This window comes from Myodes glareolus, chromosome 5, assembly GCF_982192425.1.
Source record: "Myodes glareolus chromosome 5, mMyoGla1.1, whole genome shotgun sequence".
In the NCBI taxonomy this organism is placed as follows: Eukaryota; Metazoa; Chordata; class Mammalia; order Rodentia; family Cricetidae; genus Myodes; species Myodes glareolus.
In genome coordinates, this window is record NC_142030.1 from 93,068,401 (window position 1) to 93,084,395 (window position 15,995).

General features: G+C 46.5%; 1 protein-coding gene and 1 long non-coding RNA gene across 4 annotated transcripts; one reads left to right on the forward strand and one right to left on the reverse strand.

The window, feature by feature from the left end:
• Positions 1 to 6,885: 6,885 nt before the first annotated feature.
• Il10 (interleukin 10) lies at positions 6,886 to 11,281 on the reverse strand. Of its 2 annotated transcripts, none has more exons than XM_048430664.3 (5): positions 10,951 to 11,281; positions 10,202 to 10,261; positions 9,740 to 9,892; positions 8,722 to 8,787; positions 6,886 to 7,703 (listed from the first exon to the last, which is right to left on the reverse strand). In XM_048430664.3, the coding sequence occupies exons 1-5, from the start codon at positions 11,113 to 11,115 to the stop codon at positions 7,611 to 7,613; spliced, it is 537 nt and encodes a 178-aa protein (XP_048286621.3). In that variant the 5' UTR covers positions 11,116 to 11,281; the 3' UTR covers positions 6,886 to 7,610. The 2 variants fall into 2 exon arrangements, with proteins under 2 accessions (XP_048286621.3, XP_048286623.1); XM_048430666.3 differs by lacking the exon at positions 10,951 to 11,281 and adding an exon at positions 10,523 to 10,863.
• LOC125398109 (uncharacterized) lies at positions 9,722 to 14,421 on the forward strand. 2 transcript variants are annotated; one of them, XR_015001449.2, is made up of 3 exons: positions 9,722 to 9,847; positions 13,112 to 13,218; positions 13,715 to 14,421. It is a non-coding gene; the product is annotated as an uncharacterized LOC125398109 (long non-coding RNA). The 2 variants fall into 2 exon arrangements; XR_007231293.3 differs by lacking the exon at positions 9,722 to 9,847 and adding an exon at positions 11,458 to 12,948.
• Positions 14,422 to 15,995: the final 1,574 nt, after the last annotated feature.

Below are 15,995 nucleotides of genomic sequence, written 5' to 3' on the forward strand. Positions count from 1 at the left end.
CTCACAGAAATCTGACTGCCTCTGCCTCCCGAGTACTGGGATTAAAGGTGTGCCCGGAGAAGTTTAACGTTTTTATAAACAACTTGCTATCCCTGATTGATTGGACCAGGCTCATCACAAATCTCCCTCTAATGCTTAATATTCCTCACTGTTTGTGGTTTGTCTTTTAGCTATTCAAACTGCTTGTGTTCTTTCTGACTAAGGGTCTCAGCATCTCAGATGGAGAAACCAGAGAGTACACCTGTGTTGGGAACCGGTACGAATCTTTGTTACTTCAGAGAGAAGGCTTTCCCTCTTCTCTTCCTTGTCCAGCTAAGGAGTCTTGATGCTGGTTTATCTGCTAAACATCTTCATTTGGCCAATTATCCCCCATCCTTCATCCAGCTAAAAGTCATCTTCTCGCCAAAGCCTAGAGGACCAACCTCGCTTGATTGCTTTGTTAACTCTCTCCCACTTCTCGTTACTATGAATTGTCATACTAGACATGATGGCACAAGCCAAGACTTCGGGAAGTGAAGGCAAGCAGGCCAAGGGCTCAAGGCCAGCTTGGGCTACCTAGTGAGATCCTATCTCAAAGACAAAAAAAAAAAAAAGAATAAATAATAGAAGTCCCCACCATTAGCTAGGCATAATGGCTAAAACAGGATTGCTTGAGCCTAGTGGTTTAAAGGCAACAACGACTCTGTCTCAAGTCTATGTGTGTGTATGAAAAGTGTATATATACATACACATATATAAAAGTATATATAGTATATATACATGTATATGAAAAGTAATTATAGCAGACTCAGTTTTGTAATAGTTGTCGAGCCCACGAGGACAGGTGCTAGGTCTGCCTAATCTGCAGCTTTTACCCAATCACCCCAACATAGTTCCAAAAGCCCAACAAGTCCTGAAAGAATAAACGCATATCTTGTAAGCTTTTTGATTTGAAAAGAATGTCAGGGAGAGGCTAGCTCTCCTCTCTTCTGGTTTGGGTTTCATCAGTGGTAGATATGAAGGTAGAGATAATTATGGTAGATGCTTAGATTAGCTGTTAGTGCTGAGTCTTAGTCAGGGTTACTAATGCAGCTTTGGTGGAGGGGATTTGGTAGGGTCATGTTGGGGAAGTGACATTTTCTGTTTTAAGTAACCTAGGAAAATTGTAATCAACTTTGTGATTCTGGGAGGTGTCCTGGGCAAACTAGACCGTGTCATGTTGTGACTGTATGATCTTGCAAAAATCTCCAGTAGTGGCGAGGGAAAAACCACAGTCGTGGGACTGAAGTCTAGTGTTTCAAAGTGCTAGCTGATAGGCAGCAGTGATGGAGATTGAACACACACAGCAAAGCCCAGTATTTAATCAAACAAAACTGGACACGTGGTTGGACTAACCTGCCTTTAAGTGTCGGGTAACCGCTATTGCTCCCAGCGACAATTAGGCGCATATGTTAAGCAGTTCCTTGGATTTATGACCCTCTCAAGCATCCATACCCTCGTCCATACATGACTCTTTCACTTCATCAAGCCCAAGCCATCTCTGGGGTTGATTTCAGGAAACGAAGTAGACACTCAAAAATTCAGTTTCCTTTTTTCCATCCCAGGTGCAAGGCTGAGCCTGTTTTGCTTCTACCCATGAATGGTGGGTGGGTAGGGGAGCAAAGGTCTAACTTTTGGCAGAAATGCAAGACATGCCCAACTATTTTTTTTTTCAGAATTTCAGCACCTGTTTTTCCATCGGATTCCCCACAACCATTTTCCAAGATGCATAAGGGATAGATATTTTTGTTTTTAGTATTGTATTAATTCCTTACTGTATGGTAGGACCTTTACATTCACCCATACATTTATTTCTTATAACAACACCTTAAAAAAAATGGTTGCTTTGTTTTTAGGAGGTATCTCAGTGTAATGTCTCTTGGTAAGTTAGAGGCAGCTGTGGTCTTAGAGCTGAGACCACCAGACCTCAGAAGCTGTGCTGTGGGGCAAGAGGAAAGCTGCGTTATTTTCTTTGTTCTTCTCCCTGTCCCTGTCTTCTCCAGTGGGGCACCAAGTGAGCTCTTGGAAGTTCAAGCCTGGGGAGTTGCCCAACACTGCGGGGAGAGGGGAGCTCTTGATGGTACATGGATGACTGGAAGCTCTCTGGAAAACTGCTGAGGACAGAGTGGAAAGGGGCTTGGCTGAATGAAGAGCTCAGAAGCTAGAGTGGGGATGGAGGCTGGAGCAGAGCTCAGAGGTCTACTCCCCGGGTGGCTGTGAGACACGGGACTGCAGAGAAATGCAGCTTCTCCTCCCCCCGCTGCCCCCCCCCCCCCCGGGAACTCGCCATTTTAAACTGTTTTATCTGCATAACAACTTCGAAAAAGTTTATGCCATTTTATAACTGCTAGTGAAAGATATGACAAAGGGCTAGTAAGTGGACTTTGAGCCGAATAAAATGACCAGTTCCTGTTCTATGGAGTGACTTGGACTCCTGCCGCACAGGGAGGAATGCTTCTGAATGCTCCCCTGCAGGCTTATGGAAGGGGGGTTACAGGTGCTTTCAGGTTTGTTTGGTACCCCCATTAAGCACTCCTCAAGTGCCCTTATTTATGACCCCAGGATAAAATCCTTGCTCTGTGTTTACTATCGAGGAATGCTAGTTCGGGATAGTCTATCTCCAAAGTCACCACCTGAGCATCATGGGAAAAGGGGCATTGAACAAATGAAGCCTATACACAGGGGACCTATGGTGCTCTTAGAGACATAGAGTTGACCTGTTCATTTTAGAGACAGCTCTGTAGCTCACCAAAGGGTCAAAGGTCATCTTCTCATTCCGGTTTTCTGTTCTCATGACCAACTTTGCATTTATAGTTTTTCTAAATCTTATCACAATTAAATCCAAAATTAAGTTTGAGGGAGAAACATGGCACAGAATGGAAGGCCTCTTCCTTTCCACCTAATGTGGCCTTCCCATCCTTTAGAAATATGCCTCTTCCCCGGAGTGGAGGAACCTTTTGCCTGATTTCTGCCCGGATCTACACAGAGCAATCACTTTGCCATCTGGATTCCAGGAACTTCTCTCAGTGGGCCCACCCTTTCATCTTAGCAGCCAGGACCACAGATGAGTAGAGAGTCTCACTATCTACTGTCACCCTAGATCTGGTACGTGAGAACCAAGTAGATCTGGGAGAGGAGATAGCTGCTCTTCTTCGAGAACGAAGGCTTTTAGCTCTCTTCCCAAACCCTCACCTGCACTTTATCTGTCTGTCACCTCCTCAAAGCACATGGACTCTCACACCCGAGATGCTGTCATGCCAGACTTTGTGGGTTAATGGGCTTGGACTGCCAGAGAAAGATATTGTGGGTGACTTGGCTTAGCCAGTAGGAACTTATCTTCTTAAAGTTCTGGAGGCTCAGAAGTTCAAGATCAAGGTGCCAGCAAGGCAGTTTCGTCCTGAGGCCTCTTCTCTTGCTTGCTTTGAGAGAGATCCTATCTCATGGTGCGCTCATAAAACCTCCTCTTTGGTTGGTCCTAAAATGTGGTAAGGAATAGAGCAAATGGTTCAGGGTTAGCACTAAGTCCACCAAGAAGACTCACCCTCGCCACCCCCTCTCACCATCTAACCTTGGCCGTCTCCCAAAGGCCTTCGAATGACATCACTCTGGGAGTCAAGCCTCCAGGATGAATTTGATTGGGGGAAGTGGTAGGGAGAAGAAGGACACAGGCAATCAATCCCTAGCATCTAGGGAGAAATTTTTGCCAGTTTTCGGAAGGAGAAATTGAGGCTAATAGAAGTAGCTATGTTGGGCTCAGTCTATGGGAGGGAGACCTAAGGATGGCAATGTCCATGTTGATTGGTTCCCAGCCAGCTCTTCCATCTACCCACCAGTCAAGAGCACAGAGCTACTATCTCTTAAGGCTTTAAAAGGTGTAGACGTTTTGAAATTTGTGCACACATCATTTGATATGCTTCCTTCAAAAGATGAAACCCGACCCCCTCACTTGGATATGGCCTGTAGGTACCCCTTCCTAACAGGAAGAATGGGGCAGAATGGGGATGTGAGAGTTCCTGGATTAGGCCAGAAAAGATGCTGTACCTACCTTCTTAGCTCTCTTCCAGATCACTGGCTCTTAGGACGATATATCCTATGCTGTGGATACTCATGAAGGAGCCACAGCCGTTCATATTAGACATGTGAATATTTCTTATGCTTCCGAAGAATCAGATATTCAAAGAGTAATTAGGAGAGAAATTAAAAGTACCTCAAGACAAATAAAAATGAAGATACATAATACTAAAATATATATTATTACTTTTTAATATAAGGTCACTTTACATTGCCCAGGCTGGTCTTGAACACCTAGACCCAGTGACCCTCCTTCAGCCTCTTGAGCATGTGAGAATATTGGTATATGCTATTCTACTGTTGTTTTTGAGGCAGGCTTTTTCAGTTTTAGCCTAGGCTAGCTTCCACAAATTCTCAATTTCCCCATTTCAGTTTCTCAAATCTTAGGATTATAGATGTACACCACCAGTTTGGCAAATATCTATGTTTTTTAATGAGGCAGAACAATATGGGAAGAAAGAATTATTCAGTAACTTATATACAAAAGTAATATATAGGACTCTGATATAGTCATTAAGATCACAAACTCTGCCATTAGTAGTTGGATGACCTAAAGCAGATGATATAACTTATCTGAATTTCATTTTCATGTGCAAGAAATCGAGATGTTGGCTAGGTGTGGTGACGCAAGCCTTTAATCCCAGCACTTGAGAGGCAGAGGCAGGTGGATCTCTGTGAGTCTGAGGCCACCTGGTCTACATAGTGAGTTACAAGCTGGTCAGGGATTAACAGTGAGACGGTTTCAAAGGAAAAAAAAGATAAATTGAGATATCAGTTTAATAATATCTTATAGTACTACATTATAACAACTGAGTTAATACATACAAAGTGTGTAGCCAAGTAGTCAGCAAATGGCCTTAATTGATGTCCACATTATTATTAATGTAAATATTAGGCATGAAGCTATTGGGATAGATACATACAGAGTTTAAGTAGCAAACACAGAGCCAAGGTGTTTCTAAAGATTATTTATGATCAACACATGCTTAAAAATGCTGGATTAATAAAGTAATTGAAAAAACTTGAATTTCCAACATGACCATTAGAATGTTGAATTATTGAACAGTAGCATAGCAGATGGAGCCATGACAAAGCACTCCATTTTGGGGCCTAAAGGAAATAGCAATCCTAAAAGCATATCGTATGCCTGATAAACTTATACATGTGGTCCTGAGACACCCGTAAGACGTGCTCTAGCTACTGTTGAGATCAGCTACGAGGATTTTTCAGGAGTGCTTCTGTTTCAAATGCCCAGTCTCTTCAATAAGACACCGCCTCCTCCTAGTTAGCATGGGCTGGCTGCCACGGAGCCCTGGTAGCTGGGCTCTTTCTGGCTCGGGACTCAGAACTTCTCTAGATCAGAACGAGAGCGCCTCTTCTGCAAGCCCCCATTCTTCTATTTCCCCTCCCATTTAGATGTGGGTTTCTGCACGCATTCTTTATATGCTCATTAGTGTGCATGCTTGTGCAGGCCTGACATTGATGTCAGGGATTGTCCTCAATTTCTCTTCTACCTTTTCACTGAGGCAGAGTCTCAAACCCAGAACTCTCTAAAGTGACCTGTCTTGCTATCCACCTTGCTCTGGGAATCCCATCTCTGCCTTCCCAGGCCACCATGCCCTCTGGCTTTTGCTTGGGTTCTAAGGATCTGAACTCTTGTTCTCACCCTTGCTCGGTGAGCACTTTAACCACTGAGCCATCCCGGCTGCCCCTAGCTCCTATTCTTAACCCCAACCTTTCATCTCAGAAATTCAGCTTTGATCCTTCCCACTTCCTTCCGATGGTTACTTTAACCGAAGTGAGTCAGGGCTTACTGAAAAAATGACCACAGCCTGTCAGATCCCACCCACCCTGTCTCAGGGCTGCTTGGCTGGCACGTGTGTGTGTGTGTGTGTGTGTGTGTGTGTGTGTGTGTGGTGTCAGGGTTAGCCCATTATTTCCCTTTACCCTCCAAGTCACGAGACATTCAATAGGGCTTCCCCAGCCAATGTCCGGCCCCGTTTGCTCTCCCCTCCCCCGTACCCCTTCTTCCAGAAGTCAGTCTAACATCTCCCTGGTGGCTTAGCTAGGGGGAAGAAAGAGTGACTGGTTGAATCCTTTGGGAACCTATCGAGTAGGTCAATTGACCTATACTCTACTCTGTTGCCTCTGACCTTGTCCTTGGACAGCTGAGGCATGAGGAGCTGAGTTCAGAGCCACCCTGAATTTTAGTTGAGACCGTGTCTCAAAGCATCAAGGGCTGGAGATTTAGTTCAGTCACAGATATTTGCTTAGCACGTGACAGGCCTCAGATTTAGGTCACCGGAACTATGGGAGGTGGCCTTGGCAGGAGTTTTTAAATTGTGACTGCCGGTAGTAACCAAAGCTGTGGAAAGGGACTATCTTCCCGTTCCAGGAGCTAGCTTATGACTGTCTGTTAGGTCCCAGAGTGGCCCCAGACAAATCTAAATTCACCCCAGGACCTCTGGAGCTTGAAGAAATATACACATTGCGCCTCTCTTGCTTAGCATTGGGTTTGTGTGTGCAGAATCCCATCCCCCAGCTTGGAAAGCTGGCATGCCCTTTAAGGGGTTCAGGGTGTATCTTAAAGGACTGAGCTTGAAGATCTCAGTGGCTTATGCTCAAGCTTCGAAAGGGAAGCAAGATTTTCCTCTGATGGAATCTGCGCTCCACCCCTTCCTGGAGAGGTTGCTGGCATCCTTTCTTTGGAATACAAGATTTCTTCATCCCTTCAGCCCTCTGGAGCTTTAAGGGAAACTTCTTTTAATCATACAGGACTCAGTAGACAGCACAACATGATTTGAATAAGATCCATTTATTTAAAATTAGAATCTGCTATAAAAACAGACAAACGGCATACCATTCCCAGAGGAATTGAATTACTTCTAGTTAACAATGAGTTCTATTAGAACTAATTTTAGGCGGTTATAAATAAGCTGGCCACAGCTTTCAAGAATGAAATGGTTGGAGGATGAGGTCAGGGGATCCCCTCTGAGCTGTTGGAAGGGTAATCATCAAAGGCGGTCCCTAGTTTCTTTTCCTAAGTCCTGTAAGAGTTTTCATGACTCCTGCAGGAGCCCTGAACTCAGGGTGGAAGAAACTAGAGGGTATCACAGCAAATGATGCTTGTGGCTATAAAGTGTGGCCAGTCCTAGAATGGAAGCTTCAGTTGGCTTCCCAAAGAAGACCCCCCCCCCCCTTATGTAACATACTTTCCCTTAGAACACTCAAGTACTACAAAGTGCTCCTGTGGAAACAGCTTAAACATAGGTAAAAATAATAAATAGTTTGCAATTATAATTATAATTATAATATTTGGCTTCTTTCTAAATAGTTCACAGAGAAGCTCAGTGAATAAATAGAATGGGATCTGAGGTATCAGAGGTAATAAATACTTTGGAGAGAGGTACAATGAGGTTTTCCAAGGAGTTGTGTTTGCTGGCTAAGATCCCCGGATCAGATCTTGAGAGCTCCGTTTTATCCCTGGCATCCTGTAGACTCAGCACACATGCTCTGGTGTTTTAGCTTTTCATCTTGATGGTCATGTATTCTTCTATGCAGTTGATGAAGATGTCAAACTCATTCATGGCCTTATAGACACCTTTCTCCTGGAGCTGCGTGGGGAGAGAAAACACCTGGTGAAGACTTATTGAAGGGCTGAGGAGATCCTTGTACTCGGCTGGGCAGGACCCTGGACACAGAAGGCTCCCTGCTTTCTTGTGTTGGAACCTTGGGAACTCAAGGATTTGTCCCCCTGCCTTGGGAACGGGCTGTGCCCTCGCCTGCCCTGTCTCCCAGCTTTCAGCTCTGCCAGTAGTCAGCAAGGGGAAGCTCGTTCTCAAAGCACCATCTTCAGAATGGCCATTTTTTTTTTTTTTAGATCTTTTCACCATTTTTAGAGGCCCATGCTCACACAGTGCTTATGCAGAATGTTACGCAAAGTTGTTAGAGGAGACAGTCTGAGAGCAGGATAGTGACAGAGAAAGACAAGGAATTTTTTTTTAATGCATTGGGCTTTTAGGCCTACTAGTAGTCAAGGCACTGATGCTGGAATCCTGCTAGGTGCCTCTGCCTAGCCCACGGAGACGATGTAGGCCACATGGCTTCTGGGAACTCGGGTTGAATGGGTTCACAGGCGGTTGGAACTGTGAAACCTCATTTTGTTCGCCAGCTGAAAAGTGCACTGGGACACATAAGAATTCTGCTTCCTGCTCGTTCTGATTTTTGGGGCATCCAGCCTGAGCCCCAAGATGTGCCTGTGTGCATTAGTTCATGTCTGCTTTCTGCACTTGTGGGTTCAGCCCATTTCCCAACAAGGTGCTTTCTGTACTTTCTGTTTCCTTTGTCACTCTCCCCAGCACCTAAGGCTCGGTGCTCATAGGTTGTCTGGTCAGTCTAAGCTGAAAGCCTGCCTAGGGGAGGCAGTCATTTAGAAACTGCTAGAGACGCTTTGCAGAAAACAAATGTGACTGACTGAGGTGGTGGTTCCTAACTGGCAGAGGAGGTCACACGATTTGCCGGGTTCCCACACTCCAGGTGCAGATTTCGGTCCCTCCCCGCTTCTGCCCTCTGGTGAGTGGACAGGGGTCACGGTACACACACCCTCTTTGCCACCCCACCCCTCAAGCTTACCTTATTAAAATCATTCTTCACCTGCTCCACAGCCTTGCTTTTGTTTTCACAGGGGAGAAATCGATGCTGTAGAAGAAAAAGAATGTGTTAATAGTTCTAGTTCCAATGTCCATGGCTTTGGCGGGGCGGTGGGGGGGCAACCTTGTTGTGTGATGAAGGGGCCAGATTCATCTCTCAGCTGCCAGGGAGAACTAAGCCCTGTTTGGTCCTTATCTATTACTCTGGGGCAGAGGAGAACAGCCCAGGAAGATGCAATGTATGTCTTTGGAATCACTAAGATGTTTGCAAAGCATGGATCTGAACTCAGGTCTTTGTCTCTCAAAACCCCAAAACATCTATTGTGTTTCACAAGCCTCTTCTCGTCTACCTCCAATCTCAACTGCCGTGTGCTATGTCTAGGTATCTGAGAGTGGAGATGCAGTCTCAGCTACTGGGGCCAAATCCTCAGCTTAGAACTATTGCACAAATAGACTCCAACTGCTTTCTCAGTGTCAGTGAGAGAAGAAAGCAGCCCACCAGCGGTCAAGGCGCCACTTCAGTCAGGGACACAGATTCTCTGGGTCTATTTGTCATGGATCCTGGTTTAGGGACAGTGGGGGCTCTGGCCCTTGGCCTGCCAGCCCAGTGTGTTGCTGAATTTGCTTTCCAAAAGAAGAGAGGAAGAGGTGAATGTCTTCCTCTGCTTGGGAGTCTTAGTCTGCAGCCTGGGGCTCAAGTCCAAGAGACGAGAGAGCCGTAACTGAAGTCCTGGCCTTCCCATGAAGAGAGAGAGAGAGAGGAGTAGCTAATAGCCCACAATGACTCACAAATAACAGGAAGGCTGTACGCAAATCTTCACGTGTGAGCGCCTCAAGGCCACCCCCACTCTTGCTCAGAGACAGACTAGCCGGGAGCTCTCAGGAGAGGTGCCTGTGTCGGTTTACCTACTCCCCAGCCGAGTCTGTGTGTGGCCTGGCTGAGCTGTAGAAGGTTGTGTTTCTGGGGTGGCTCCAAGGGAAAGGATTGGTCTGCTACTCACACAGCGCTGCAGCTGCCTCCTGAGGGTCTTCAGCTTCTCTCCCAGGGAGTTCAAATGCTCCTTGATTTCTGGGCCATGGTTCTCTGCCTGGGGCATCACCTCTACCAGGTAAAACTGGATCATTTCTGACAAGGTTTGGCAACCCAAGTAACCCTAGAGGCAGGAATCAAAGGTTGGGCTTACTGAAATGATGGCCTGTTGTAACTAAACTTGATGGACAGTTTTGTCCCTAGGGAACCCCCCCCCCCGCACCCCTCTCTCTCTAGTTACATTCTCTCCCTTCACCACAGAATGAGCTCTTCATAACCCTTGACTGCCGGCAATATGCTGACTTAAGGTCTTCCCACTTCTCCTTTCGAAAGCTCCGGCATCAGACCCAGCGCCCCTTGTCTCAAACAGCGCCTCCCTTCCCATTGCTTTCCAGCACCCATTGCTTTCCAGCACCCATTGCTTAACTCATACCTTAAAGTCCTGCAGCAAGGCATCGGTGAGCAGTATGTTGTCCAGCTGGTCCTTCTTTTGCTGCAAGAACAGAAGGAGTGTGAATGCAAGGGCTAAGGTGAACACCTGACATGCATGTCCTCCGTTTGTAGAGGTTTGAATTAGTAATCCATGTAGCCCTGGCAAATATTGAAAGGGAAGTTTTAAAAGCAGGATTTGATGGTGCTAGAGCCTGGAGTCAAATCAAAGTCCTCCTTCTTAGGATCACATTATTTAAAAGACTTGAGCAGACAGGGAGAAGTTTGAGCACCCCTGTAACCCTCCCTTTCTGGAGTCCCTTACGGAGAGAGAGTCTCTTAGTTGCGTGGCTCTGCCTTCTCTGGAAGAGGAATCCTCCTGTAATGCAAGTTCTCCGTGCCTGGTGCTGCCCCAGATCTGAAGACTAAGCAGAGGCAGCATGTGCTTCCGGCCACGGACTTTTGTCCCAGTCAACAAAATATGGAGCTTCCTTGGAAACTCATCAGAAAGTTCTTGAGCATGGGAGAGACACACATTCACCTTCCCGGTGGCTTTTCCTGTGTGCCTGGCTTAGTCTAGGACTCTCTGGGTTTAAGTCTAAGGGGAATAGATGCTGTGGACAGAGGGGGAGCAGGAGGTGGGAGCGGGAAGAGGTGGGAGCAGGAAGAGGAGCAGGCGGGCGATTTCTACAGTTCCATTGGAATGTGTGTTTCAGACCATCCCAGGAAGAAATAGCGAGGCATCATACTCACAAAGAAAGTCTTCACCTGGCTGAAGGCTGTTCGCAGCTCTCGGAGCATGTGGGTCTGACTGACGCGGAAGTGGGTGCAATTATTCCCATCCCGGGGGTGCTGGCCTCTGCTGGTCCCCACTCCAGCCAGTACGAGCACACAGCAGAGCAGTGCTGAGCCAGGCATGGTGGAGGTGGAACTCTGTCTTCTGCAAGGCTGCCTTGTGGCTCTGGTACTGCAAGAGCAAGCCCCTAAAGTGTCCTCCTCCACTCCCGTGTCCCTCTTTTATACTGAAGGTACAGGGGCCTCTCCATTTACAAATTTCCTGGCAAAGATTATTCAAGCTCCTCCTCCTCCTCCCTCTAGACCATGCAGTTCTCAAAGCTCTTCCTCCCTCTTCTCGACCATGCAATTAATTTTTTCTTTTTTTTATTTCTGCATTGTAAGCAAAAGAACTGTTAAATGAACTTCTGCTTATAGCTATATTTAGATGGGCTACCTCGCTTTTAAAAAGTGTTTTTTTTTTTTTTTTTTTTTTTTTTGCTTCTCAATACAAAAAGTCTCGCTTCCTGGGGCCAGACAGCTGTTCTGTGTTGTTCAGAGGGCTACAACTGTGAGTTCCATTCACGCACTCTTAGGTCACAATGACGTGGATAAATGGACCATTTTAGAACATATTAGGATTGAGAAATAATTGGTTCCCCCAATCAACCTGGGTTGAAGAGCCACTATTTCCTGCTGAGTAGGAATTCACCTTAGCACACAGTTTACTCAAGGAAACACACATGTGCCGCTGACCCTTAGAACTCACTGTCTTCTGCTTCTTCCATATCTTGTTCAAGACTATCCCGTGAAAAGGTGTGTGTGTGTGTGTGTGTGTGTGGTGGGACAGCTGGTCAGAGTCGAGTTCCAGAACTTCCTCTGGTCCTTGCTTCATTGAGAATCTCGGGTTCTAGCATGGGAAGTTAGGGGAAGGAGCTCAGACTTCTGGGGGGCTTGCCTCGCCTGTCAGGTATCCCTCCCCATGGACCTGTTTCACAGAGTCCCAGGCTTGGAGATGTGTAACCTGTCCAGCCACCTATCATTGCTGAAGGGCAGAGGTGGTGACATTAGTACAGATACCTGGGAAGTCTCTGGGAATCCTTTAGTTATGCCCAGACATTCCCTGCTGCAGGGCCTTCTAACTCAGTTAGGGTGGAAAGAACACTGGCCTGGAGTCCTCCTTTGCTTTTTCACTCTGTATCCTGGGCGAATCACTTGTCCTAATACCTGTTTTCTGCTTGACCCAAGGGGCCATGGTTCATGTCCAGTTGGCTAGGGAGCTCTTTGCTTAAATAATGGTAGACCCATGTGGAGGGTACTCCTCAGGGTTCTCCGATCTCCTTATCTTCCTCCTTCATTATGTATACAATATTCTTTCTGTGTGTATGCCTGAAGGCCAGAAGAGGGCACCAGACCTCATTATAGATGGTTGTGAGCCACCATGTGGTTGCTGGGAATTGAACTCAGGACCTTTGGAAGAGCAGGCAATGCTTTTAACCACTGAGCCATCTCTCCAGCCCTATCTTCCTCCTTCAGTTTGGAGACTCTCTGTTGGCACAGGGTTCCAAGTCTGCCCCATTGGAGAGGGTTACTACAGCAGAGCTAGTGGGCCAGTCTTGCCTGATGTGGTGCCTGGTGGACCAGGATCAAGGGCCCTGGCCTCTCCTGCCAGCACTCTGGGAAGTGTCAGTGCAGAAGCTTACTAACTGTGGAGGGAAGAAGAATCTTCCAGAAGTTGAAATGGAGTTGACTCAAGAGCTGCCGCTCCTGTGTATTATAGGCTGAGCTCTACCAACTACCGGAGCAGAGCAAGGGGTCAGGCAGGCCTCCATTCCTTTCACTTTCTCCTTCCCCTTTGACTCCTGGGTTCGCTGGAATATTTGTTTCTGCACGCAGAAGCAACCCGCGCTCTGCCTGCATGTTTTTGCTGTTGACACAGTGCTGTTGACCAGATAAGCCAGGGGACCTGAATCCCAGGTGAGGCTTGAGTTGTTCCTTCACTTAGACAGCATGGACCTTCATGGCCCTTCCTCCCAGCTGTGTCCTGTACTCATTCCACTGGGGCAGCCACCAACCTCTGCTGCCATCCTGCACAGCCTTTGTCTTCCCGAGCACTTTGTGTTTTTCTTTGTGTCTACAGAAGGCAGCAGCTGTCCTTGGGACTGGCACTGGACAGCTCTGATTCAGGGCTAGAGGCTGGAACACCAGGAAGCAGAGGTCTGGGAGTCCAACTCCGGGGGAGAGGCGGTAACTCTTACATCTTAGAGTTCTTTCTTCTAGAGTTTTCTTTTACATGTGCACACCAAACTATTTCGTAATACCTTAACTTAGAACATAAATATATTAGCATGTACTTAATTATAGTATATAATCTATGCATCATATTTACATATTAGTATCTTAATAGTGTCTGAGCATATACTATTACTATAATATAATTAGTTTGGAATATATTTCTATTAATATAGTATTAGTTTTATGAATATGCTATATATTACTGTATTAATATGTCACACGTGTTTGCAGTCCACAGTCTCACGATGACAGGAAGAAGAAAGATGTATGAAAGTTATATATATTTCTTGTTAATGCGTATTCAACTAAACGGGGTTGGGGTTGGGACCTGCGTTCTTTATTCATTCTGAAATGCAGAGCCAGTAATCCTCAGCCATTTGTCAAGTAGTTGCCCCGCCCTTTCCCCACTGATTTCAAATTGTTGCTCACTCTCTCCTCGACATTTCAGATTCTCAATGGTCCTCAGTAACCTCAGGTGAGCGCCGTGGTGCCAAGTCTGTCTTTAGCCAGGGAGGGACCATGCCGAGCGTGTCTCTCTCAAGTCTGGGAGGACAACTGCTCCACTGAGAAGCCTTCAGCACACACTGGGAAAAGCCCCAAAGCCACAGCTCCATCTGAGACATAAATGCCAAGAATTGCACGGCAGGAGGGTTGAACTCGGGTTTCAGGACAAGGGAAGTGCCCATGAGGGGGAAGTGAGAGCGGATGCCTGGGGAGAGGTGGCATCGACTCAGCCTGTGAGCTGTCTGGATCTGTTAATTCAGAACGGCATAACCGGTAAACATCGATCTGTGCATTCCTTGGGAACAAATGTCCTGAGTCAGTCCCGAACCTAGGGAAGTTGAATTTAAATAAATTTTCCCCTGGGAGATCAGACAGAGGCAGTGGGAGGGGGGTGTGGAAGGCTATGTCTCCTCTACTGCCCTTGTTCCAAAATATCCCCTATTTCTAAATGTCAGCTGCCAATGAAAGTTTTGTAAAGCACGGCTTAAAAAGAAAGTGTTTGTCTGTCTGACTAGGTGTGCTTCTCTAGCTGAGGAATGCCTCGAACGCACCATCTTCATATCTTAACTTCCAGAGCTCCAGGACGACATGTTCAGCTTGAGATCTGATTTTTTCAAAATTCTCACCAAATAAATACAGAGGCTGGCGGTCTCTTGCTGGTATTTCACTCACACACCGCCAGGCCCTTTACTGTGTTCTGTCTCCTCCCCCATCCATCATTGCAAGATGTCAAGATGTCAAGAAGTGGTGAATTCCAAGTTCAGGGGCTCTACTTGGCAAATCTCACACCTTAGCTGCAGCGGGATCCGGGTAGAAAAGAATTGTATGGCACACATGTTCGCACGAGTAGATTTTAGAGAGTCTTATGTACAATGTCCAGGATCTTATGAGGAATCCACTCATGCCCAGCAAAAATGGCATCTCTCTTGCTATCATTGCCTCATGCCTTTCAGCAATTCTAGAGAACAGACTGGGAGCCCTGTGTGTACACTGGAGCTGCCAGGGAAAGGCTGAGGGACCCAGGTTGCTGGACTCAGGGATCAGTCAGATTGCCTGGCAACAGAGTCACCGTGGAGCACAAGTGTGCGATACAGGTAGAGAGAGTAGGGTTGCTCAGACCTGATCAAAAGTCTTTTAAGATCTTGATCTTATTTGCTATTAGTGGTTGACTTTTTTGGGTGGGGCAGGGAGAGACTACGGAGATGTCTCAGCCCCAAAGAGTGTGTGCTGCTCTTTCTGAGGACTGGAGTTTAGTGCCCAGTTGCCAGCCACACTGCCTGCAAGCAACTCCAGCCCTAGGGGATCTAATCGACTTTTCAGGTCTATGTGAGCATCCTTATCCATGTGGGAATAGCCACTCATATGGATATACAACACATACACAGAGTTAAATAAATAATAAAATCTTCAAAAAACTCTTTAAAAGGCTGATAATGGGAGTTTCATTTCTTCTTATCTAGCTTGTAAAATAGTTTCACTTTAATTTTAAGCGAAACCATCTTAAGTGTTTTACATTTCTAGTGTTTCCCGAATAACCTTCGTTAGTGACCTGGACAGAGTTTCCCCAATGGTTTCAATGCATCCGGCTCCTCTTGTACCACATACACACAGTGTGACTATGTAGGCCCAGGGGACGGGTCTCCCACCAGTGGCTTCCTCAAAACAACCCCTCTGACTTCGGTCTTGTGTTCTTTAGAAATATTTTGGAATGAAGACCTGGAGGGTCAGAAATTTAGGAGGAGCCCAAGTTAAGGTTAGCCTCAGGGCAAATCAAGCCAGGGTTATGCAAACTGGCTTGGATGTCCTGAGAACTGTGGCCAGCAGATGTTGCGACGCACAGCGGAAGGGCAGATCACTGGACAGCCAACATGGAATTTCCCTTTGTGTAACTCTGGTGCTACATAAGCAATTCGTTCACTTTACTCAGGGACCAACACCTTGCTCTCCAACGTCTCACGCTCGTCTCATCAGAGATATCAGGTCTTATTTCTAGCTACTCAAAGGTGACAGCCATTTGGGCAGTCTCTGGGATCACCCAGGATAACTCTAGGTACCTGAGCCTGGGGCAACAGGGGCCTCTCTCAGCTGCAGAATTTGTCCTTTGATGGGATTTAGTTTATGCAACTCTTCTCTCTATGGTTGATACTTCAAACCCTACAGACAGGTCTTAGCAGGGGTGGCTTCTAGGACCGTGACTTTAGCCATCACACAGGGGTTCATGATTA